The 23,194-nt window shown below is 51.8% G+C and overlaps 10 protein-coding genes and 2 non-coding genes across 12 annotated transcripts; 6 read left to right on the top strand and 6 right to left on the bottom strand.

Moving 5' to 3' along the window:
* The first annotated feature begins 88 nt into the window (after positions 1-88).
* On the top strand, positions 89-4,661 carry BX661DRAFT_207225 (subtilase family-domain-containing protein). Its single transcript, XM_051538655.1, has one exon. The coding sequence runs from the start codon at positions 416-418 to the stop codon at positions 4,445-4,447; it is 4,032 nt and encodes a 1,343-aa protein (XP_051389496.1). The 5' UTR covers positions 89-415; the 3' UTR covers positions 4,448-4,661.
* Positions 4,662-4,921: 260 nt separating this feature from the next.
* BX661DRAFT_187211 (glycoside hydrolase) lies at positions 4,922-6,883 on the top strand. Its single transcript, XM_051537177.1, has one exon. It carries the CDS (start codon positions 5,115-5,117, stop codon positions 6,777-6,779), a length of 1,665 nt encoding a protein of 554 aa, XP_051389497.1. The 5' UTR covers positions 4,922-5,114; the 3' UTR covers positions 6,780-6,883.
* A 709-nt stretch (positions 6,884-7,592) lies between these two features.
* Positions 7,593-9,145, bottom strand: BX661DRAFT_216480 (Alpha/Beta hydrolase protein; the record flags this gene model as incomplete). The annotated part of the gene is made up of 3 exons (XM_051538765.1): positions 7,593-7,999; positions 8,044-8,738; positions 8,826-9,145. 3 exons carry the CDS (start codon positions 9,143-9,145, stop codon positions 7,608-7,610), a joined length of 1,407 nt encoding a protein of 468 aa, XP_051389498.1. The 3' UTR covers positions 7,593-7,607.
* An 819-nt stretch (positions 9,146-9,964) lies between these two features.
* Positions 9,965-11,985, bottom strand: BX661DRAFT_187215 (GPI transamidase component Gaa1). The gene has a single exon (XM_051537178.1). The coding sequence runs from the start codon at positions 11,860-11,862 to the stop codon at positions 10,063-10,065; it is 1,800 nt and encodes a 599-aa protein (XP_051389499.1). The 5' UTR covers positions 11,863-11,985; the 3' UTR covers positions 9,965-10,062.
* A 154-nt stretch (positions 11,986-12,139) lies between these two features.
* Positions 12,140-13,273, top strand: BX661DRAFT_187216 (uncharacterized protein). Its single transcript, XM_051537179.1, has one exon. It carries the CDS (start codon positions 12,203-12,205, stop codon positions 12,842-12,844), a length of 642 nt encoding a protein of 213 aa, XP_051389500.1. The 5' UTR covers positions 12,140-12,202; the 3' UTR covers positions 12,845-13,273.
* BX661DRAFT_58575 (uncharacterized protein) lies at positions 12,928-13,304 on the bottom strand. The gene has a single exon (XM_051539288.1). It carries the CDS (start codon positions 13,211-13,213, stop codon positions 13,010-13,012), a length of 204 nt encoding a protein of 67 aa, XP_051389501.1. The 5' UTR covers positions 13,214-13,304; the 3' UTR covers positions 12,928-13,009.
* Positions 13,305-15,542: 2,238 nt separating this feature from the next.
* Positions 15,543-17,591, top strand: BX661DRAFT_200329 (uncharacterized protein; the record flags this gene model as incomplete). The annotated part of the gene is made up of 1 exon (XM_051538398.1): positions 15,543-17,591. The coding sequence occupies one exon, from the start codon at positions 15,543-15,545 to the stop codon at positions 17,589-17,591; it is 2,049 nt and encodes a 682-aa protein (XP_051389502.1).
* Positions 17,592-17,943: 352 nt separating this feature from the next.
* BX661DRAFT_t108 lies at positions 17,944-18,047 on the top strand. Its single transcript has one exon. It is a non-coding gene; the product is annotated as a tRNA-Thr (tRNA).
* A 54-nt stretch (positions 18,048-18,101) lies between these two features.
* BX661DRAFT_58613 (uncharacterized protein) lies at positions 18,102-20,567 on the bottom strand. The gene has a single exon (XM_051539289.1). The coding sequence runs from the start codon at positions 20,208-20,210 to the stop codon at positions 18,162-18,164; it is 2,049 nt and encodes a 682-aa protein (XP_051389503.1). The 5' UTR covers positions 20,211-20,567; the 3' UTR covers positions 18,102-18,161.
* Positions 20,568-20,924: 357 nt separating this feature from the next.
* On the bottom strand, positions 20,925-21,491 carry BX661DRAFT_200331 (transmembrane adaptor Erv26; the record flags this gene model as incomplete). Its single annotated transcript, XM_051538399.1, has 1 exon — positions 20,925-21,491. The coding sequence occupies one exon, from the start codon at positions 21,489-21,491 to the stop codon at positions 20,925-20,927; it is 567 nt and encodes a 188-aa protein (XP_051389504.1).
* Positions 21,492-21,596: 105 nt separating this feature from the next.
* Positions 21,597-22,554, top strand: BX661DRAFT_187221 (O-methyltransferase; the record flags this gene model as incomplete). The annotated part of the gene is made up of 1 exon (XM_051537180.1): positions 21,597-22,554. Exon 1 carries the CDS (start codon positions 21,767-21,769, stop codon positions 22,550-22,552), a length of 786 nt encoding a protein of 261 aa, XP_051389505.1. The 5' UTR covers positions 21,597-21,766.
* Positions 22,555-22,563: 9 nt separating this feature from the next.
* Positions 22,564-22,634, bottom strand: BX661DRAFT_t110. Its single transcript has one exon. It is a non-coding gene; the product is annotated as a tRNA-Gly (tRNA).
* Positions 22,635-23,194: the final 560 nt, after the last annotated feature.

The raw sequence follows: 23,194 nt of genomic DNA on the forward strand, positions 1-23,194 counted from the left end.
ATTTGAAAGAAAATTGCTATTTGGCTTTTCTTGATTTTTAGTTTTACTTGGCAAAGCTTCTTTGTTCTCTTTGTATGCGGAGTATTTTCGAATACCTCCTTTTTTTGTGCGCCTCCTCCCCAGCATCCTCATCCTCATTCATCCTCATCCTCATCCTCATCCTCATCAGCATTTCCCTTTTCCATTTTTGGTCGTGACAGTCATCCTTTTTGACTTAAAATCGGCCAGAACCCCACCCACCCACTCTTTCTTTTTTCATTTCCTTTTCTCTCCCACTTCAACACCAACTAAACTACATTTTCAACAGACCAAACAAATAATACATTTTCCACATACATAAATTTATTCATACAACTGTTTTGTACTTTTTAAATAGCATACATTATCTCTTAGTATCCATCTTTTCCTTTTCGTTATGAGCAACAGCATCACCCCAACTCCCAATTCGCCACGCTCGGAATACCCGGTCCGCGGGCTGCTCCCCAGGGCAGACACCCAGGCGGGCGACTTTGTGCGCAAGAACCCAACCTACGACGGACGCGGCACGGTCGTTGCCGTGCTGGACACAGGCATAGACCCCATGGCCACGGGGCTCCAAGTGACATCCGACGGCAAGCGCAAGGTGGTGGACTTCATCGACTGCACGGGATCCGGCGACGTAGCGCTGGGCGAGGCGCAAAAGTGCTCTGAAGACCAGCCGCTTGAGCTCAAGGGCTTGTCGGGCCGCACTCTGCGGCTTAACCCGCAGTGGGTGAATCCGACTGGCGAGTGGCGGCTGGGCGCAAAGCAGCTGCGCGATATTTGCCCCGGAGCAGTGTGGAGCAGAGCGCAGAGAGAGCGTGAGGAGGTGTTCCAGAAGAAAGTGCAGGCGCTGGCTGACGCAACAAGCGTACAGCAGCAGAAGAAGAAGGATAAGCCTGACGAACAGCGCGCCGAGATCGACGCCCAGGCCGATGTGCTCAGCACGCTGGGCGCCGCGTACTCGGACTCCGGCCCGCTGCTCGACTGCGTGGTGTTCCATGACGGCGAGCAATGGCGCGCTGCCATCGACACAGAAGAGACCGGCGACCTGTCCGCGGCAAACGCCCTGGGCGCCTACAAGCTGACCGGCGACATTGCGGCGCTGAGCAAGCGGCACCTCTTCTACTACACGCTAAACTTCTACACAGACGTCCTGAGCATCGTCACGGCGTGCGGCAGCCACGCCACCCACGTGGCCGGCATCGTCGCCGCGCACCACCCGGAGGACCCGCAGAATAACGGCGTAGCGCCTGGCGCGCAGCTTATCTCGCTGATGATTGGCGACCACCGCGTGGACTCGCTGGAGACCGGCGTCGGGCTGACACGCGCGGCCATCGCCATCATCGAGGCCAACGCCGACGTCGCCAACATGAGCTTTGGCGAGCCCACGGCGACGCCTAACGCCGGCCAGTGGGTGAAGCTGGTGCGCGAGGAGGTCATCCGCCGCAGCCGCTGCGTCTTCGTGGCGTCGGCCGGCAACGAGGGCCCGGCGCTGTCCTCGGTGGGCGCGCCCGGCGGCACCAGCGACGGCATCATCGGTGTAGGCGCGTTCGTCGGCTACGAGCAGATGCGCGCCGACCACGCGCTGGCCGACCCCGTCAGCGACACGGTGTTCACATGGTCGTCGCGCGGGCCAGCGGCCAACGGGCTGCGCGGCGTCGACGTGTACGCGCCCGGCAGCGCGATTTCCAGCTACCCAGCGTACACGCAGAGCCGGCTGCAGCTGGCCAACGGCACCAGCATGAGCGCGCCCAACCTGAGCGGCTGCCTTGCGCTGCTGCTGTCGGCGTGGAAGCAGGAGCACCCGGGCGCAGCGCGCATCAGCCCGTTCCGCGTCAAGCACGCCATGGCGGCGTCGGCCAAGCCCATCGGCGACGAGCTGGGCGCCGGCCTGGTGCAGGTGGACGCGGCGTGGCAGTTCCTGCGCAAGCACGAGGCGCGGCCGCACGAGGACGTCGAGTACACCGTCGATGTGCAGGACTCGGACGACATGCAGGGCATCTACCTGCGCAACCCCGAGGACTCAGCCGTTGCGCGCCACCTGCAGGTGCGCGTGCAGCCGGTGTTCCCCATTGACCGCGCCGTGCGGCTCGAGAACGACTCGGACGGCCGCAGCGGCGAGGCGCAGAGCCAGCGCATGTACGACTTTGAGCAGCGCCTGGTGCTGACCGCCACAGCCACCTGGGTGCGCGTGCCCGAGTTCATCTACCTCAGCAGCAGCGGCAGCACCATCGCAGTCGGCGTCGACGCCACAGCGCTGGCCGCCGGGCAGCTGCACGTGGCGGCCGTCCACGGCTACGACTCGGCCAACGTCGGCCGCGGGCCGGTCTTCACGATCCCCGTCACCGTCACCAAGCCGCTGCATGTCGAGCCGTCGGCCTGCGTGCGCTTCGACCGCCTGCGCATGCAGCCGACCGAGATCGTGCGCCGCTTCATCGCTGTGCCCGAGGGCGCCACACGCGCCACCATCCACCTGCGCTCGCGCAACGACTCGCCGCAGACCGCGCCGCCGTCGACCTTCTACCTGCACTGCCTGCAGCTGTCGCCGCAGCGGCGCTTCACAGCGTACGAGCTGAAGAAGTCGGTCCAGATCGGCCACAAAAACTACGTGGCGGGCGGCGGCAGTGCTGAGCAGCAGGCGCGGTTCTCGATGAATGTGCTGGGCGGCGTCACGCTGGAAGTGTGCATTGCCAAGTTCTGGAACTGCCAGGGCACCCACGACATTGACGCGCGCGTCGAGTTCACCGGCATTGCGCCGGCGTCGAGCGTGCTCGTGCTGAACGGCAACACCGGCATTGCGCGTGCGGACTTTGCCGCACTGGTGTGCCCCGAGTACGACCTCAGACCCGCAGCCACACTGCACACGCTGCGCACGGCGCTGCGCCCCGTCGAGTCATCGGTGGCGCCGCTGTTCAGCGACCGTGACGCACACCCGGAGTCAGGGCTGCCAATCTACCGGCTGGCGCTGGACTACAAGCTGAGCACCAAGGCCGACAGCTCCTCCGTGCACCTGCGCATTCCGGCGTTCGACTCGATGATCTACGAGAGCTGGGCGGATGACTTTGCGCTAGCCATCTTCGACGCGAACAAGCGCCGCGTTTGGTCGCTTATCGGGTACACCAAGTCTGTGACGCTTGCGAAGAAGGGCGACTACCTAGTGCGCGTGCAGGTGCGCCACCGCTCGGCCAAGCTGCTCGAGCCGCTGCGCAACACCACGCTGGTAGTCGACACCAGGCTCTCCACGCCTGCGTCGCTGCAGATCAGGCGCACGCACAGTGCGCAGTTTGTCACCACCAGCTACGCCCCTGTGCAGAAGCCCATTATGGCGCGCGGCACGCGCTTCCCGCTGTTTATCAAGACCGAGCTGTCCAGCGTCCCCACGGATGCCTCCCCCGGCGACGTGCTCCTGGGTAGCCTCGTCCTGAACACATCCTCGGCACCGGTGGATATCGAGTACGTTGTGCCGGCCAAGATTGTTTCCAAGCCGGACTCGCCCAAGCTCACGCCGGCCAAGGTCGCGAAGGAGGTGGTCCCGGTGGCTGAGAAGGAGCGCAAGGAGATGGAGGAGGCCCTGCGCAAGGTGCGCATCGACTGGGTCAAGAAAACCACCGACGACGCTGCGCGCGAATCCCTCGTCCTTGACCTCATCAAGGCTTCGGCGACGGACGCCGACCGCGCATTCGTTCTCTCCGCGCACCTAGAGTACATTGATGCACTGGGCAAGACCACTTTGCCGTGGAGCGACAAGGCATTTACCCCGGAGAAGGCCAAGCGCGCTATCAAGGTTGCTGATGAGTTGTACGCGTTGACATATGGCTTGGCGCTGACTGCTAAGCTGTATGAGAGCCAGAAGCCGACGAGTGTTGACGAGAAGGAGGCCAAGGAGGCGGCTGGAAAGGCGAGGGACCAGCTTGTGTCGGCGCTCACAACGAAATCCCGCGCACTGGCCTTCCTCCATTTCAAGCAACAGGCTAATACAGATGCCTCTGTCACCATGGATGCCTCAGCTGCTTCTGTTGCTGTTGCTGCTGCTGCTGATGCTGCTGCTGCTGCTGCTGCGTCTGAGACCAGTGACTTTGTTGATGTCAGTGCCGAAGATGCCACCGACTCTATCGATGCGCTGGAGGAATACACGAAGGCTGTAGCGCAGCTGAAACAGTGGGTGGACGGGAGCCAGGCTGACGGAGTACCGCATTTGCTTGCCAGTTTGCCTCTGCTTGTGGCGAAGCAGCAGTTTGCCAGGGCACTGCAGCCTGTGCTCAAGTGGCTGGCCAAGTCTCCCCTGTTGTCGTCGAATGCTGATGAGCGCAAGTGCATGAGGGAGCTGAGGGATTGTTTGCTGGAGAAATTGCAGTGGAACTTGTGGGTGGAACATTTCCGCGCTGTGGAGTTGACTGACTATCCTACTGTATATGAAGCTCTGTAAAAATAAAATCGGGGCTGCAATTTTTCTCTTTTTTCATATGAATATTCACTATACATGTTGATTTGGGATACCACTTTATTGATTTTTAATAATGTTATTTTAATATTTTGGATATTGCAAGAATAAAAAGCTAGGAAACCCAGTTTTGGGCTATTATTAATGTTGGGAGGTTTGGAGCGCAATACTCCTTTCATATTTGTTTGCCACACCCTGGCGGAAAAACCTCCACCGCCAGGCAATTAGGCCCAGGTCTGGATAACTCCCACCCACGCCGCCCCTAGAATAATTTCATTCATAGGGGGGCATGTAGCCCCCAGGTTCTGCAATAGAGCTGATGACGAGAGCAAGGTGGCGCGATAGACAATCATCAGCCTTAATCATTAACATTTTTGTCTTTTACTTATTTTGTATTTCGCTCATTGGATCTATTTTCTCTCCAAAAAATCAACGTTCCCTGTTTCACAGAATCGAGACTGTTAGAATAATAAAGATATTTTCAGTAGTTTTTTTCCTCCATCCTTTTTGTTGTTGTCCAAAAAAATCGACACAGTAAACTTTCTTTTTTCTTCTTTCCAAAAAAAAAAATATATTTACTTCAATTCCCTTTTCCTCACCCTTTATTACCTCTAATTCAACAACACAGGAAAAAAAACTTTATTTTCTTAAAATGTTCCTTATGTCAAGAATATCCCTTCGAGGGATATTCTTCACGCTCCTAGCCACTCTCAGTTTACTCTATTTTATGCATTTCTACGGGATAATCCAAAGCGAGCGGGTCGACATAATGGTAGACAAGGTCAGCCAAGTCAAGATCCCCTGGACAAGCGGCACTTCGATCGGCGACAGCTTCCGCAATTCCGAACTAACCCTGACAAACCACAAAAGACAACAAGCCGTACGCAACGCCATGCAACACGCGTGGACCGGCTACAAGACACATGCGTTTGGAGAGGACGAGCTGCAGCCGATTTCCAAGGGCGGGAATGTGCGGTGGGGTGACTGGGCAATCTCCTTGGTTGACTCCCTAGACACTCTCAAGCTGATGGAGATGGAGGAGGAGTATTTGGAGGCGAAAGAGTTTGTCAGGTCGATGGATTTTGGTAGGGTGACGCCTGGGTATATGACCCAGGTGTTTGAGATGACGATTCGCGCGTTGGGCGGGCTTCTGGGCGCGTATGAGCTGGATGAGGACCCGATGTTGCTGAAGAAGGCCAGGGAGGTGGCCGACATTTTGGCGGTTGCCTTTGAGGGCAGCTTGGTCGGCCTGCCGGCGTCCTATGTCGATGTTAATATGAAAAAGCCAGTTCCAGCGGCTCGGGTATGCATTGCTGAGGCCGGCACTATTCAATTGGAGTTCAAAAAGCTATCTCAGCTCACTGGCGACCCGAAATACCGCAAGATTGCCGAGCGCGCCAGCGACGTGCTGGAAAATGCAACAAAGTACCACTCTGGACTCTACCCAATGTACCTCAATACGGTCAACGGCCAATACGACCACAGTGCGTCACTATCAATGGGTGCTGGCGCGGACAGTTTCTACGAGTACCAGTTGAAGCAATACATTTTGCACGACAAGGCGGAGGAAAAGTACAAGGATCAGTATGTGGCTTCAGTGGAGGCCGTTAAGGCCAAGTTGGTTGCCAAGTCGGACTCTGGTTTGCTGTATTTGGGCCAGTGGCGGAATAACATGACGGTGTTTGTGCGCGAAATGGAGCATTTGGCCTGTTTCTACCCTGGGCTTATGGCGCTCGGTGCTCAGGTGCTTGATAGACCACAGGATTTGATGATTTCGGAGGAACTGGCCCGCACCTGCTACCTCTCCTACAAGACCACGGCGACAGGCCTGGGACCCGAGACCTTCTCTTTCTCCGAGCCCGGACAACTACCCCCGGCTGTCGACGACATTACCGATGATATTCTCCCTGTACCAGCACCCCTGGGCTACCCCAAGATATTCCAGCCCAACAAATACGGCATCACACCGATTGACACCCGGTATATTCTGCGTCCGGAGACGGTCGAGAGCTTATTTATCCTATACCGCGTCACGGATGATCCCAAGTACCAGGAGTGGGGGTGGGATATCTTCAATGCGATTGAAAAGCACACCAAGGCGGAGGTCGGATACGCGGCATATGTTAATGTGCATGATGTGAATTCTAACGGGAATTGGATTGATTCGATGGAGTCGTTTTTCATGGCGGAGACTTTGAAGTACCTGTACTTGTTGTTTAGTCCGACGGATTTGATCTCGCTGGACGAGTTTGTGCTTAGTACAGAGGCGCATCCGTTTAGGATTATTAAAAATAATGAGACGGTTTTAGCAGACTAAACCTTATGTTTGGACACGGTTAATAAAATTTCGTTCTTTAATCTTTAATTTTTTTAGACATTTTACATATTTGTTTATCAATGCGAATTTAACTTTTAAAAGCATCCAAAAAAAGTGTTACGCAGCCCGGGGATATGGAGGTAGACGCGGAGGAAAAGAATCACGAGACAGATTCCTGCCAGCTTGCTGATGGATCTGATATTGACCAAATTACAGGGGACTAAATCAAACGTCATTGTTGACATCCAGACATACTGTCTGCCTCTAAATAGATGCGCTGAGCCCATGAATAACAGATACACCAATAACTCCATATCAGACCCGGGTTACTTTCATAAGGACCAGTTCTCGCGAACTGAGCACACAACTTTCAGTGTGTGCCACAAAGACATTGAGACACATATATAAGACGAGGTCGACGATAATAGCACTTTAGAAACACTAGTAACAAAACCGTTTATAATTTAAAATCTATTCTTCTAACACTATTACAATAGTGCTCCCCACACCCCCCCCCTTTTACACAACAAAAGAAATACTAGATTATTTATTATTTTATTTTTTCACTGGTGGCTTTGGAACATTTTTATATGCAAAGTACACATTGCCTGGCAGCTCGACACACATATATGCGCGCAGCAAAATTCAAAATGAATGATGGGTAAAGATACCAAGTAAAGCCATTAATTTTATAAATAAAAAAGGGAGATTCAGACTTGGAATTGCTATGTGAGACTTGCTTTGCTAAGAAAACTTGGCATTTTCCAAAATTGAAATTGCAGTCAGTATGCAATTTAATTTAATTTATATTGACTTTAACCAAACATGTCACTGGTTCAAATTGTAAGGAAGGGTAGTGTTAGTATGCTCCGAGATCCAGAGCAACACCTCAGTAAGCCACTTGATCTGATCAACATCGCTGGAAATATGGTGGTCTTCGTCTGGAAAATACACGAATTTAGTCGGAATATTTTTACGGCGGAGCAGAGTAAACGGCGCCAGCGACTGCTCAACACCAACGCGGTAATCACTTCCCCCATGGATGAACAACGTCGGTGTGGCAAATTCGTTGGCGAACCGTTCTGGATTAAACTCCTCATGATTTGACCTTGCCTTGGGATCATACGGTGTGCCACCAAAATCATGTTCGGGAAGCCACAGCTCGTTTGTACCATACCAAGCGCCGGGGGTGGAGAATATACCGGCGTGGCAGACCAAGGCTTTGAAGCGCTTGGTATTTGCATTAAACCAGTTCAGCGTGTACCCGCCGTAACTCGCACCCAGCGCGACCATCCCATCCGGGCTTTGTCCACGTAACTGCAGTTATCAAGCACATGGTCCAGTTCTATCATCAGATCCTCGTATGGATATCTGCCCCACTGATGCTTGATTGAGTCGGTAAAGTTTTTTCCATAACCAGTCGACCCGTGAAAGTTAATCTGAACAGTTACGAACCCGGTATTGGCAAAGATGTTGGAGTTCCACATTGTGGATGTAAAAATATTTTGGATGCTCGCCTGTGGTCCTCCGTGAACGACCAATGCAAGTGGGTACTTTTTCTCGGTATTGAACTGAAGTGGCTTGATAATCCATCCGTGCACTTGGTCGCCGAGCGCGCCCTTAAACCAAAAATACTCTGCTTGTCCAATGTACACGTTCCTGAGCTTGTCGGAATTGACGTCAGTCAGTCGGCGCATCTCCTTGGTTTCAATGTCCAAAATATGGATGTCCACGCACTTGTTCTGCTCGGTGTACTGGAATAACAATTGGTTCTCGCCCAGAGTGCCCAGACCCATGGCGGATCCAGCATCAGTCATCCGCGTGCAGTTGCCGGTGGTGGCATTAATAGCGAAAATAATGTTGTTACCTTGGTCGGTTGCCACGGCGAAAATAGTCTGGCCATTGGCAGACCATACGATAGACTCTGGTGAGCAATCCCATTCACGAGCGACGGATTTTCTAGTGCCCGCTTCAATATCGTATATTTAAATGCGGTTTATGTCGGACTCATATCCGGGAGTCTCCATCTGCAGCCACGCAAGGTACTTGCCATCCTTAATGAACACCGGGCTATCAGAAATGGCATTGAAACTTCCTGTGAGCAGTTTAGGCTTGACTGAATTATCTGCTGAGACAAGGTATATGTCCACTCTGGGGGTCACCGCCATGTCCTCCGAGGGGTTGCGCACGACAAGGGCAATGCTTTCCCCCAGGCTGTCTATGCTGTAGCTCTCAACCGACCAATTAATTAGCGGGTCGTGAAACTGTGACAGGCCCTTCATTACGTTGGTTTCGGTGCCGATCGACCATTTGCTGCCGTTATTGGCTAATGGAGCCGCAAACAAGGTGGGCTTCTTCACGGCCATCCATTCGTCTCAGTGCTGTGGCCACAAATTGTCGTAGACTCGCGCCGATGTCTTGCCCGCCTCCTGCTTGGACCGCTCGCTGGACTGAGCCAAACTGGCATCCGGGCAAACGTCAGACACAAATGTAATATGATTCACCCGACTCTCGACCGAATTAACGCTATATGCCGGTTTATATATCCCAGTTGCGTTAGCAGCATCGTCATCCAAGGAGATGGAAAAGAGGGTGTCGCGGTACATGTATGAAACAGTGTTGTTGTCGAGCTATATGGGCATGGAGCAGGACTGGCCGAGCGCGTCTGTCGCTAGTCTTTTGATATCACCAGAATCGACGTCCATGAGGTTGGTGAATGCCACGGACTTGTTTTCGTCTTGGCCGTAGTATGACTGGGTGAATAGAAAGCGCGACTGATCTGGAGAAACTACGGGGCGGCCGACTTGGTTCAATGAGATAGATGTGCGGATATCAAGTGGTTTGCCAAGCCTGCTGGCCGCGGGCTCGGCGCCTGCGGAAGGTGTGCGGATTAGAACGCAGATAAAAACATACAGCCTGAACTTCATTTCAACAGGGGGATCCAAAAAAACAATACATGCGTTCCACAATTGAAATGAACTATATAAAATAATTTACACTAGAAGCAAGTTAAGGATACTCCCCTATCTGATTTTGCTCGTGCTCATTGATGTGTATCAAGCAAGAATACTGCTATTAGAGACAAGATATGCTGTCCTGAAATGTATTGTGGTTTTTTTGTGTTGCAGTATTGTGTCAGTTGTCAGACAAAAATGGGTTTTGCAAGTACTTTTAATTGCAGGGTGTGAGGTCAAAAAATGTTGAATTAACATTAATCTCGATATTATCGATAAGATTTTTTTTTGATATGAGTAACTTTGAAATGGCGAAATAAATGTTTTGCTCAGGGCATCAAGGTGACAACCATGCACAGCATATTGATTGGCCAGTAAACGAGACATATCAGCGCATACACCGGGCTCCCAAATTGGTTAAAGTCGGAAAGGAACATGCGGAACGGACTAGACATCTGATCAACCGCGCCCGAGGCCAAGAAATACCGCGACACACTCAGCACAGAAAGCGGGGAAAACGCCAGCAGCATCAGCATAGTGCACGCCCGATGCACGCGCGTGGGACTGGCTGACAAGCGAGTGAACAGCAGGGGGAGCCCAATGACAACAAACATGGTAATGGCCAGGCTGAAATTCATCACCGAAAGACAAGCGACCACGCAGGCCACGTAGATACACACCAATGCCTTGAGCTGGCGCCAATCGGCCAAACACGCGTGGCTCCGCAGCTCATCGGACAAATGCAGCACCAACGAGATGGAGGCCAAGCTCATGGTAAAGAGATAGGCGGTGGCTGTGGAGTCGGTCATTGTGACCTGCGGCACGAGCATGGGCAGAGCCAAGAGAGCAGCAGCCAGAGCGTGGACGCGCACAATGAGGCCAACTGACGTGGGCAGCGACCTGCGCAAAAAAGCATGGTATGCGTTTATCCGCGGAATGCGGGCCTGGGGCGCTTCCGAGCGCGACTCCTCGGGGCCCTGCAGCCACCACAGGTTCATCGCGTGGACCAGGAGCGCAGCAGCAAAGAGCACAGCGGCCGGCACGTAATTTCCGATGGAAATAAAAAGACCGTTGGCCGGCAGGAGGTAGAAGAAGAACGACTGGTGGAAGCGCTCGAGCAGGTTGTTCAGGCTGCGCAGCGATGCCTCGACGGTGCGGCCGACAGAAACAATATTGCCGCCGCCACGCGCGCCCACGCGCTCCATGCCAACGAGCGTCAGCGCATCGATGCCGTAGCGCAGAAACGGCGCATGCACGCCGACCGCTGAGCCCACAGCCTGCGCGCGCACCTGGCGCAGCAGCAGCCGCGCCGACTGCAGATAGTGCGTGTACCTGGAGGCGCGCCGCGGGGCATCGGGCAGCGCGTGCAGCCGGGCGGGGGTTCTCTCGATGCGCGCCACGTGCTGCACAATGTTGAGCAGATCGAGGTTAGGCAGCTGGCCGCCACGCCCCTCAAAGTGCAGAGCCAGGCCGCCGCACGCATCCATCGGCGGCAGCTCCAAAGCCAAGGCCGCCTGGATCAGCCCCGAGCGGACGTACATGGCGCCGCCCTCGCCGTGGTACGCGCGCAGCCACGCCTCGACGCCGCCTTCCCCAGAGTCGGTCACCAGGAAAACAACGTCCTTGGCCCAGTTCACCTGCTCAATGGCGTGCTGCGCCAGCCCTGCGAGCAGGCGCACGGCATCGGCATTCGTCCGGTTGCCCGCCTCCCACGCCGCAGCCACCACCAGCGCCTCGACTCCATCGCCGCGCGGCGCCCGCACAACCCCGTGAACGTTAATGCCTGATACCCCGTTGTGCTTAAACCGCTGCATTTCGCTGTCCAGCCCGAGCCCCTCAAAGGCGGCCATCACCGCTCGGCCCCTTTGCTCGCCTCCGAGCTGCTCGGCCTGGTTCATGCTGTTCATTGCCTCGATGTGCTTTTCGCTGCCAAAGCTGAGCTCCACTTGGCCCGGCATCATTGCGTTTTCTGAAAAGTACGTGCGCCGCGACAGCGTCTGCAATGGCAGCGCCAGAAGCCAGAGGAAGCCTGCGAGCGCGAGCGCGTAGCTGACGTGTGTGCAGTATTTGCGTGCTGTCCGGAGGAGCGGCGAGGCCTTTTCGCCCTGCCCCGACAGCAAAAGCGACATTGTGTGGATTTGGTTGAATAATTACAGATTGAATGAGGATTGAGGTGAGTGGAAACAAAAAAACTAGACAAAACAAAGGCATGTATGAAAGCAAGCACGAAAGCATAATAAAGCAAGCTGGCCGATCTTGCCGACAAAAAATGGGCTTGCGTTCGCGCATTCACAGTAGCAAAAATGCAATCCGCGTGATCCCTCCCATATACCTGGTTGCGCACACACATTCTTCGGCACTAATTATGCGGCGGCAGATCAGCGTGCGCAAAAACTATCGTCAATGCTTTTTGTTTTTAGTTCTAACGTTATCAGCACATAAAAAAAGCGCAGCATATTTCAAAAGGGCATGTTTTCGAATATATTCGCCCGTCGCTTGGGCCCGCTTTTTACACCAACCACACCCATTGGCCAGCAGCTGCTCCATCGGCCCAACGCGCTCTGCCTTATGCAGATGAGCACCAGATCCAGATACAGGCCCGAAAAGAAGCCCCGCAAGCGCTTTGCCGCGCAAGACTCCTCCGCAGGCAAACTGCAAGAAGTGGAGCGCAGCCTTTGGCGCAAGCAGTTTGTCCTGGACAATTTCCATATCCCAGGAAAATACCAGAAGTACTTTACCGGGAGACTGCGCAAGCGCGAGCAGTCTCGGATGGAGAAGCAGCTGGAGCAGCCCAAGGAGGACGACAACCTGAAGCGAATTTCAGCGCGCACCATCACTGTGGACGAGAAAACGCAGCTGAAGAAGATTGATTTGATGCGCGGTCAGATTTTGCGCATCTTGGAGCGGCACTTGTCTACGGGTGATTTGCCGGTGAGGCAGCTTTCTTTGCAGTACTGGGAAATCACTGATGTGCTGGTTTCGTTCAGCTTAAAGTCTGCCATTTGCTGCTACAAGGTTACGGCTAGGACCGCCGATGAGAATATTCAGCCGGTAAGCCTTCCTGTTTTTCTTTGTGTGATCCAAATCTTAATCACTCGATGCTTCTTGTGATTACTGCCAATCTTTTGCAATTGCCTTTTTTTCTTCCGGCGTACTGCTTGTTGCGCACAACCAACGTGTGCTGTGACAGAGCTTGCAAGCACAGGTCAGACGCCAAAGCCACGCAAACTAAAATTAATAATATTGCAGCTGTTGTTGCTGTTGCTGTTGTTGTTGTTATTGTTTTTCTTGCTGTTTTGTGCTGCTGTAGTTCCAAATACGCAAGATCATCAGAGAGTCGTCAGAGTACCTCAACCTCATTGTCAACCAGGAGCTATCCAAGGGCGTGAGCAGGGGCATTGGTGCTCCACGGAGCATTCGACTAAAGTTCACCAACAGTACGGCCACTTCCAAGCTCATTGACAAGATGCAGGCCGACATTGAGTCTTCTGAACAAACCACAACATTGGAATGAAGTGAAAATGCAACAATTGTGTGAGGATATTCTAAAAATATATTTTTTACATTCTAATTTTTCCTATCAGTCGCGAGAAAAAAAGTAAACCCCCCCCCCCCCCCCACGTTGCCAGAATTAGAACATGGAAAATTCTGTAAAAAAACAATTCTAAAAATATAATTGTATCTGTCGTATTTGAATGATCACCCTTTGCCTACCATTGCATATTTTGATTGGTGCGCGGGAATATTTTTATATTGATGTAAATGCACTGGCATTGCTACCCCGAATCCATCACTATATTTGGCACTGACGTCGTTTTGCTTACTTTCGACAAGAATAAAAATGAATATGTAACGGACATTATCGGCCTTCTCACACACACTCGACTGACCATCCCATCTATTCTGGACGTTGCAAATCAAACCACATGAGGCAACTTTTTTATCCTCTCACTTTTTTTGCAGCACAGTTAGTACAAAGGACCAAACCAGCTGTTAAGAAAGGTAAGAAAAAAACGCAGTATGCTGTTTTTTATATGTTTTTTTGCGCGCGTTTACTTTTATATAAAGGCGACGGCCTCTCCAGCATGACATTCGACTATATTCGTTCATCAGCATCTCCTGTCTCTTCTTTTTCCCCAGTTTTTGTCTAACATTAATAATATTTTATATTCATTCACATTTCATCGACTGCCTACCTATTCAACTGCAACCAGCCAAAACCAGCCCAGCCCACATCGCCACGTTTCATACGCACGCACACCACTCTTTTTTGTAACTGTTTAAACTTTTCAAGGTACAGTTTCACATCCATATCAGCAGCCAGCATCGCCTTATCCGATGCCTCTCTTTTTTACATGTGTGCATCCAACCTCCATCCACTTTCCTTCAGGATTACACACCCCCACACAAAGCGAGCCCATGCGCTTTGCTTGCCCATGCTCAGCGACCAATTTGTCGCATGCAATGCTTTATTATGTCCCTAATTGCAACGCAAAAAAACGTAGTGTTTTTTGCTTGCCATTCCTGCTACTTGCTGCCGCCCCCGCTTGACTCTGGAGCTGTCAGCCCCGGAGGGCTCTGTGATCAACACGATTTTATAAGGACTCCACTCCTGGGGAGTGGGGGGAGGGCAAGCTGTCGGCGACGATCGGATAAAGCTTGTTTGTCCTCTGCTCTTATCCTGCTTTGCCAAGCCATGACGTGAACTTGGAAATCGGTTTACTGCGCTGCATGGCCCATTTGCCTCTTCCTTTTTTAGCTCCCCCTTCTCCTATGTTGTTTTTTGTTGCTGTGCCTCGCGGCTTGTGATCTCGCAGAAATGGTCTACAAGCCATTTGCAAAAATAAATCATTGATGTAATGCTGACAGTGCCAGCTGGCGATGGTCTGTCTCTTCCATGCTTTTTGCTCTTTACTTTTGTCAAGGCAAAAAAGCGTGCGGCACCAACGCATGCTCAAGCATCCCAATCGGGCCACTTGATTTGCGCGTTCGCGAAATCTCCCCCTTTTCGTGTTGTCATCGCCCCATGTCCATTAACGGACAGCAAGCACAAAGATAACTCCCAAAGCGCATTTTGCTCGTCTCTCCTCTCCTCGTTTGCGCCCAAGCATTGTTCTCGGAACTGTTCTCTGGGTTGCGATTGGTGTGACAAATGGCATGCCAAATCACCAAACAAAATCGCGGCCTTGACTTTGCGACATTAACGAAACGGAGCAACAAAGCAAAATGACTGGTATATTTTTAGTTTTTTGTTTGTCATTTTTTTGTACTATTTTGGCAACGAATGCCTCTCTGCTTACTATTGCTCTGTGTGCACCACAAGCCGATGATGGGCCATACTGTCCCCCCCTCCTCCTTCTTTTGTTTGTTCTGCTTTGCTCTGGCTCTGTGCCTTGCCCAGTTCTGAGAGCTCTACGCTCCTTATTCTTTGCCCATTCCCTCCTCGCGGCCACATTGTGCCCTTTCATATTGTGCCATGCGTGCACGCGTGTGTGCGTGGGGTATGAAGCCAAAGCAAGACACAGGGTGGGTTTAATACGCGGAGAGGAGCGCGCTGCATCAACCTTTTTGTCTATAAAAATGCACCACCCCCCCTTTTTAATATCGAATCGTTGCTGCCACTACCACTGCGATGCTTGCCTGTTCATCCAACCTTTTATTTTTGTTGAAATCTTCCCTTTTCATGTTCCTTTATCTTGCTTTCATAAATCCCGACTCTTCATCCCGCTAATAAGCAACATCACACTTACCACCATTTATTTTTACTTTTTACCTTTTACCCGTTTAAATAGCATACTTACTGTAAACCATGTGCGGAATCTTTGCCTACTTGTCCTACTATGTCGAGAAGGACCGCCGCTATGTCGCCGACACGCTGCTCAACGGTCTCTCGCGCCTCGAGTACCGCGGCTACGACTCCTCGGGCTTTGCCTTTGACGGTGATACCGCCAGGGATACCATCATCATCAAGCAGGTCGGCAAGGTCGCCGCTCTGCGCGCCCTGGTTGACGAGTCCGACCTCGACTGGAACAAGACGTACACTATTCAGACATCCATCTCGCACACGCGCTGGGCCACCCACGGCCAGCCCTCGTCCATCAACGCTCACCCGCACCGGTCGGACCCCACCAACGAGTTCACGATCGTCCATAACGGCATCATCACGAACTACAAGGAGCTGCGCACACTGCTGGGAAACAAGGGCTACCTGTTCGAGTCCGAGACCGATACTGAGATTGTCGCCAAGCTGCTCAAGTACGTCTACGACTCTCAGCGCGGCCAGCACATCAGCTTCCCGGACCTGGCCAAGGCCGTTGTGAAGGAGCTCGAGGGCGCCTTTGCCTTCCTCATCAAGAGCGTGCACTACCCGGGCGAGATCGTCGCCGCACGCCGCGGCTCGCCGCTGCTCATCGGCATCAAGACATCGGAGAACCTGACCGTGGACTTTGTCGATGTCGAGGAGACCACCAATAGCGTTGCCGCATCGAGCATCAACGAGGATAAGGCGCCAGCATATGCCAAGCGCGCTCAGTCCAGGTCTTTCTCGCGCGCGGACGGCAGCACGCAGCCGCTGGAGTACTTCCTGGCGTCCGACCCCTCTGCCATCATCGAGCATACGCGCCGGGTCCTGTACCTGGAGGACGACGACATGGCGCACATCAGCGCCAAGGGAGACCTGCACATCTACCGCCTGCGCCGCGACGACGGTCTGTCGTCCATCCGGTCGATCAAGACGCTGGAGATGGAACTGGCTGCCATCATGAAGGGCAACTTCCCGCACTTTATGCTCAAGGAGATCTATGAGCAGCCCGAGTCCGTCGTCAACGCCATCCGCGGTCGCGTCGACTTTAACAAGCACACGGTTGTGCTCGGCGGCCTGCGCAACTACCTGGCGTCCATCCGCCGCTGCCGCCGCATTGTCTTCACCGCCTGCGGCACCAGCTATAACAGCTGCTTGGCCACCCGCGCTATCTTCGAGGAGCTGACGGAGATTCCCGTCTCTGTCGAGCTCTCGTCCGAGTTCCTCGACCGCAAGTCGCCTATTTTCCGCGACGACGTCTGCGTCTTTGTCTCGCAGTCCGGCGAAACCGCCGATACTATTCTTGCCCTGCGCTACTGCCTTGAGCGCGGCGCCCTCTGCGTCGGTGTCACTAACACTGTGGGCTCGTCTATTTCGCGCGAAACCCATTGCGGTGTGCACATTAATGCCGGTCCTGAGATCGGAGTTGCCAGCACCAAGGCGTACACCTCCCAGTATCTGGCACTCGTCATGATGGCGCTGCAGCTCGGCGAAGATCGCATTTCGATGACCGAGCGTCGCCGCGAGATCATCGATGGTCTGCGCGAACTTCCCAACCTCGTCAAGGAGGTGCTTGCCCTCGACAGTGGCATCAAGCTGCTCTCCCAGGATCTGTACAAGGAGAAGAGCATGCTTATTCTCAGCCGTGGGTTCCAAAGCGCCACTTGCCTTGAGGGCGCGCTCAAGATCAAGGAGCTCTCGTATATTCACTGTGAGGGTATCATGGCCGGTGAGCTCAAGCACGGTCCCTTGGCCCTCATTGATGAGCACATCCCTGTCATTATTATCATGACCCAGGACGCGTACTACCCTAAGGTGCAGAGCGCTCTGCAGCAGGTTCAGGCTCGCAAGGGTAGCCCTATCCTTATTTGCAACAGCGGTGATACCAACATTGATGATGCTGAGAACAGGACCATCCGTATTCCGCTCACTGTCGATTGTCTGCAGGGCATCCTGTCTATCATCCCGTTGCAGCTCATGTCCTACCACATGGCCACTCTCAACGGCGTCGATGTTGACTTCCCCCGTAACCTGGCAAAGTCTGTGACAGTTGAGTAAAAAGCAAAAAAAAAATTTACTCGATGGTTCCATTCTGTCTTCATCTTCCCATTTCCATTTGTTTTTTCTTAATCTCATTTTTCTCATCTAAAAAAATTCGATAATTCCATATATTGAAAACCAACCTCTTCGCGCATGCAAACACACACATGGAAACAGCAGTGAGCTGCTTACGCTTTGCAGCATGTATGTGATGTGAGAAACGCCTGAAGAGTGCGCGAATGCACTGAACTTGTTTGTCAATGCAAAACTGTACCTAAAATAAAAAAGTGCAAAGTTTAATAAATTTAACAAATTATATGCAGCACAGGCCTAATTATCGATAAAATATAGTGCAGTTAACAACAAATAAGCCTTCTTAGCTCAGGGGCAGAGCGTTGCACTCGTATGTGATTAGACAAATAGTCTGCATACAGATTAATGCAAAGGTCGTCAGTTCAATTCTGGCAGCAGGCACTCAACTTTTGCAAAAATATTTGTTTTTTACATTTATTTATTTTGTAACGATGAAGACAATAAAAGTCAAAGTTTACAATTCATTTTACTATTAATATTAAATTTAAAAAACAGTTAGTCGAGGCCCATGCTAGTGTACATTGCCTGAAGGGCATCACCACTGCGATCGCGGATGTCGTTGCGCTTAAGCTTCATGGCCGGCGTGAGCATGTCGTTTTCGGGCGACCACAGCTCAGGGTCGATGATGACGGCCATGAGGGTCTCCTGCTTGCTCAGGCCATTGCGCTTGGCCACGCGCTGGAGGTCGGCCAGAATAGCGCGCACAAAGTCGGGGTTGGTGGCGATATCCGACGGGTTGTTGTAGTTGACGCCATTCTCATCTGCAATGTTGGCAATCTGGGAGCCATCGATGTTGACAATGGCACAAGGCTGGGACATGCGCGAGTCAGCGAAAATGCAAATGTTGTGGATAAAAAGCGAGTTCTTGTACGTGGCCTCGAGTGCCTCAAGCGCAATGTACTCGCCGGTGACCATCTTAACGAGATTCTTCTTGCGGTCAATGATAGAGAGCTGGCCCTGAGCGGTCCACTCGCCGATATCTCCGGTTTTGAGCCATCCGTCCTCGGTCAGTGTCTCCTTTGTGAGCTCCTCGTTGTCGAGGTATCCCTTGAAGATCGACGGGCCGCGCACCCAGATCTCGCCTTGGCCGTTCTTGGCGTAATACTTGGCCTCGGGCACGTCGACAAGCTTCATTTCAACAGACGGGCACGGAGAGCCGACGTTGTTGAAGGTCGGGTCATTGGGGATCTGCACAGATAGCAGGCCGCTGGCCTCCGTCATTCCGTACCCGTGGATCATTGGGCACAGAGCAGCGTTCATCAGGCGCTGGACATTCTTGTTGACGGGGGCTCCGCCGGTAATGACAAACTTGAGCCTGCCGCCTGTCGCGTCCTTGGTCTTCTTGAATACAATGCCGTCCATGAAATTGTGCGGCATGTTGTAGTGCCGAAGCGTGTTCTTCAGCTCAACAGCGCTGTAAAAGAGCTTGCGCACAAGCCATCCGCTCTTGTCCACCTGCTTCAGCATGCCGGCACGGATCGTGTTCCATACCTGCGGGACACCCATCATGACCATGGGCCGCAGCTCCTTGATGTCCCCCTTGCACTCGCGCACGCTCTCGTCGGTCAGCGTGCGCGGCGTGCCATAGCCAATGCCAATCCCCGAGAACATGCAGTAGACGTCAACGAAGAAGGACAGAACGTGCGAGAGGGGCAGGTACGAGAGGATCAGGTCCTTGCCGTACTCGATGAAGGGCGAGATGAACACGTGGATTCCACCAGCCACGGACATGACGCCCTGGTGGCTGATCAGAACACCCTTGGGCTTGCCTGTGCTGCCGCTGGTGTACATGACCATGGCGATTTCGTCGCCGCCTGAAATGTTGAGCTCAACCGGATTGGCCTTGCCCAGCTCGCAGATCTCGTTCATGGTGTGAACCGCGAATTTTGCGCGCACCTTCTCAATAGCCTCCTCGCAGCCCTTGGGCATTCCATAGACGTCCTGGTAGTAAACAATGTTCTTCACGGTCTCGACATCGTCCATGATGCGCGCCAGTATGGGGATTTGGTCAGCCTTGAGGAAAAGAGTCTCGACCTTGGCCTGGTTCATCGCATGCAACAAACCGCTCTCTCCCAGGGTATCGTATGCGGTGACAATCTGCATAGACTGCGAGAACGCACCCATTGCGCAGAGCTGCCATTCTCGCGAAGTCGGCGCGTAAATAGTTACCCTCGATCCCTTCTTCATGCCAAGCTTGAGGAACCCAGCGCCGAGGTCCTTGGTGAAATCAATGGTTTCGTTGTAGTTCATCCACTTGTATTCGCTCATCTTGAAGTAGCTCCAGCTCTTGGTCACGGTCTCCATCTTGCCGTCGACTTTTTGCTTCACTTCCTTGTTTTCGGACACTGTGCCGAGGACGTCGCGTTTGCCCAGGATGTTGAAGGTCGGACGCACTTTTTGGCCGTGCAGGAGGGCGCCGTAGATGCTTATGATGTCCGGGGGAGCGCAGTCGACGATGTGGTCGGCTGTACTGTGGAAGCGGTGGGTCGGTGTTTCGGTCGCGCTGCCAGTGCCTGGAACCTCCTTGGAGTACAATTCAGGCATTGTATAAAAGAAATATATAAAAAATAGTAGTGGTATTGATATAAAAACAAGAAAGATTAGTTGAAGGAATAAAACATTCAGTTAGTGTTACGTCAAAAAGAGGAAAATAAAAAGGTTTTGTTTTTTCTGACAACCTTGGTATTGTGCTTGGAGAGGTGAGATGAGGAGGGGGGGAATACACAGATGCTGAATGACCGCACGGATAATCGGAACGACGCTTGTCACCGAAGCTTGTCACTTTTCTGTAACTGCCCAGTTTTGATAAGCGGGATTTGCAACGCAAACTTGCCTCACGAAACATTAAAAACCTTTCCCCACGCGTGCGAACTCGCATGATCTGCCCAGTGCTTTTCATCTAGAACGGGATAGAAGATAATCCATCCTCGTTTTATTACACTCTACGCCTTTCCCCACACTCCCTAACACCCCAAAAATATACATATAGAAGCGGCAAATACAAGTATTAAATTCTAGAACTGGCGGATTCACACAATATATCTTTTTCGTGTCAAGAGCAAAACAAATGAAAAATGTATACGAGGTACTTCGCTCATGGACACTTGTAATTTTCTCACAGTCGAAAACAAACAGGGGTAGTCAATAGTCACATGGTCATATGGTCACATGGAGGCGACTTTGGCCATAAAATATTAGTTATTCAAAGTCCCAGCCCACTCCCCCCACTTGATCTCTTGATCAAAAAATATACTCATATTATTCGTTGTGCAGCAGCTGCGGCTGCTCTTCCGACCGGACAAACTTTGAGAACATGGTCTTGAACATATTCTGGCGAACCCGCTTAGTCCCAGCCTCCCTAGAGCTTGGCAGCGCCGCATCCACCGGCGTCAACGACACAAACAGCGCTAAAGGCACCAACCAGACGCAGAAAAACATAAACGCGCAAACCTCTCCAAACAAAATACCCGGCCGCTTGATGAAATAGAAGAACCACGAAAAATGGTTTCCCACAGCCAGAATGCAACTGCCGAGGAACACGGGTCCGCTGAGGTTTACCAGCGGGAAGTTTGCCAGGTTTTGCATGTACACGTGGTTGGTCGCCAGAGTAGCTAAAGTGCGCCATATGCTGGTGCCGTCGAGGAGCGCTAGGAGGAGTAAGGCGTCGATGGCCCAGGTCGATAGCTGGATTGCCTTGCGCGCTTGCCGGGGGTACTCTTCTACCCATTCGGAGGTAACGTAGAGCCCGCAGGCCAGTGAGAATATCCCGAAAATCAGACCCGCCGCCCAGCCTATTGTGGACAGCGCGCTCAAAACAAACGCCATGAATTCGAATTAAATGTGTAAATACAAATGTGAGGAGTTTGAAAAAATAAATTATCGCGAAAAGAACCAAACCGTAAACAGAAAAAAGAATGAAAAACAAATACAAAAATAACACTGTACTTTGCCAGATCAAATCCCACAAAGCCACAGCCTAAATTGATTTGGAAAACCACTATAAGAAAAATACGCTTAAACCTCCCATCACTCGGGTTCACAAAAACTAAGGTTTTTGACTTCGTTTTTACCCCACCCATTCATTAATTTTCCCACTCACCATGCTTGCAGCCACCTTACTACGCTGCCGACACGCCCAAAGTAATCCAAGCATGCGGCTCCACACATCCGCTATGTACCTGACGCTCTGGTCGTTTCTTGACACGCCCTCGCCCAGTGCCTACAACTACGCGCAGAATGTCTCCGAGCAAGAACCTTTGGCAATGAAAAAAGTGCGCCAAGCTGCAATCGCCCAAGACCCGACCGAAGCTCAAAAAATGATATCCCCCCTCCAGGGCGTATTTCTATCTCATCTCGTGCGCTCACAAGGAGCCCGCCATATTCTCGAGCTGGGCTGTTACAAGGGCTACTCTGCTCTATGGCTCGCCCATGGACTGCGCAGTCAAACAAAGGGTAATCCGCAGCTGTGGACGTGTGAGCGGGACCTCGATGTCACTGCAATTGCAAAGCAAAACATCATTGATTCTGGATATGCCGATATTGTGCAGGTGCTGTCCCAGCCAGCTGATGAAGTCCTGCAGGGATGGAATGCAGAGCAAAAACTCGATATGGTGTTCATTGACGCAAACAAGACTGCTTATAAAAAGTACTACAATCTGATCCTCGAACGGGACCTGCTCAAGGAGAACGGTCAGATTATTGTCGACAATGTCCTGTTCCATGGCCAAGTGCACGGACTCGACCAAGATGGCAAAACAGGTAGGAAAAAGACCATAGCACAAAAGCTGAACGATTTTAATAAGCATGTTGCTGACGATAAAAGAACAACTCAAACGTTGCTTCCGCTTTTCGATGGCCTCCTTTTGATTCAAAAAAATAAACATTAAGCAAAAATATGTGCATCCGCCGGGAATCGAACCCGGGTCTACCGCGTGGCAGGCGGCAATCATACCTCTGGACCACAGATGCTTTGATTGAATGATTTTTAAACAACTTAGAAGCTGTTCTCTGACTTAAGTAGCCATTGCGACTATTACAATCCTAGTATGTATTTAATTTTAACTATTATTTTGTAAAAAGTATTTCTTGTTATTGCTACCAATCACCGTTAACATTTAAAATGCTTTAGATTGATAACAGCTATATGCTTTGCAAATGTTTAGTCGTTAGGCGTGTTTCTGCCGACACCCATGTGAACCTTTTTCATCTGGAACCGATAATGTAATGGGAATTTGGCTAGTTATAATATATTAATTAAAATGAGACTATGAAAAGAGCTGAAGAGCTCACTATTTAGAATTTGCTGTACACATGGAATACCATAAACATATTTCACGCGTCTACGCTGTCACGTAACTCGGCCCCCATTTTTGATGTCACAGATAATGTAAAATAATGGGCGTCAAGAACATATGTTGTATATCTAGCAACCTACAAAAAATATGTGTCCTTGCAACATGTTCTCGTACTATACTTTTTAATATTTTATGAGTGTTATTAAAATATTTACTGGAATTGTCAAGGCTACA

This window comes from Kickxella alabastrina (genome assembly GCF_025024165.1).
Source record: "Kickxella alabastrina strain RSA 675 chromosome Unknown BX661scaffold_24, whole genome shotgun sequence".
In the NCBI taxonomy this organism is placed as follows: domain Eukaryota; kingdom Fungi; phylum Kickxellomycota; class Kickxellomycetes; order Kickxellales; family Kickxellaceae; genus Kickxella; species Kickxella alabastrina.

Excerpts from the sequence above, each read along its gene's own strand:
- BX661DRAFT_207225 (XM_051538655.1), top strand. The coding sequence starts at position 416 with ATGAGCAACAGCATCACCCCAACTCCCAATTCGCCACGCTCGGAATAC.
- BX661DRAFT_187211 (XM_051537177.1), top strand. The coding sequence starts at position 5,115 with ATGTTCCTTATGTCAAGAATATCCCTTCGAGGGATATTCTTCACGCTC.
- BX661DRAFT_187215 (XM_051537178.1), bottom strand. The coding sequence starts at position 11,862 with ATGTCGCTTTTGCTGTCGGGGCAGGGCGAAAAGGCCTCGCCGCTCCTC.
- BX661DRAFT_187216 (XM_051537179.1), top strand. The coding sequence starts at position 12,203 with ATGTTTTCGAATATATTCGCCCGTCGCTTGGGCCCGCTTTTTACACCA.
- BX661DRAFT_58575 (XM_051539288.1), bottom strand. The coding sequence starts at position 13,213 with ATGTCGGCCTGCATCTTGTCAATGAGCTTGGAAGTGGCCGTACTGTTG.
- BX661DRAFT_58613 (XM_051539289.1), bottom strand. The coding sequence starts at position 20,210 with ATGCCTGAATTGTACTCCAAGGAGGTTCCAGGCACTGGCAGCGCGACC.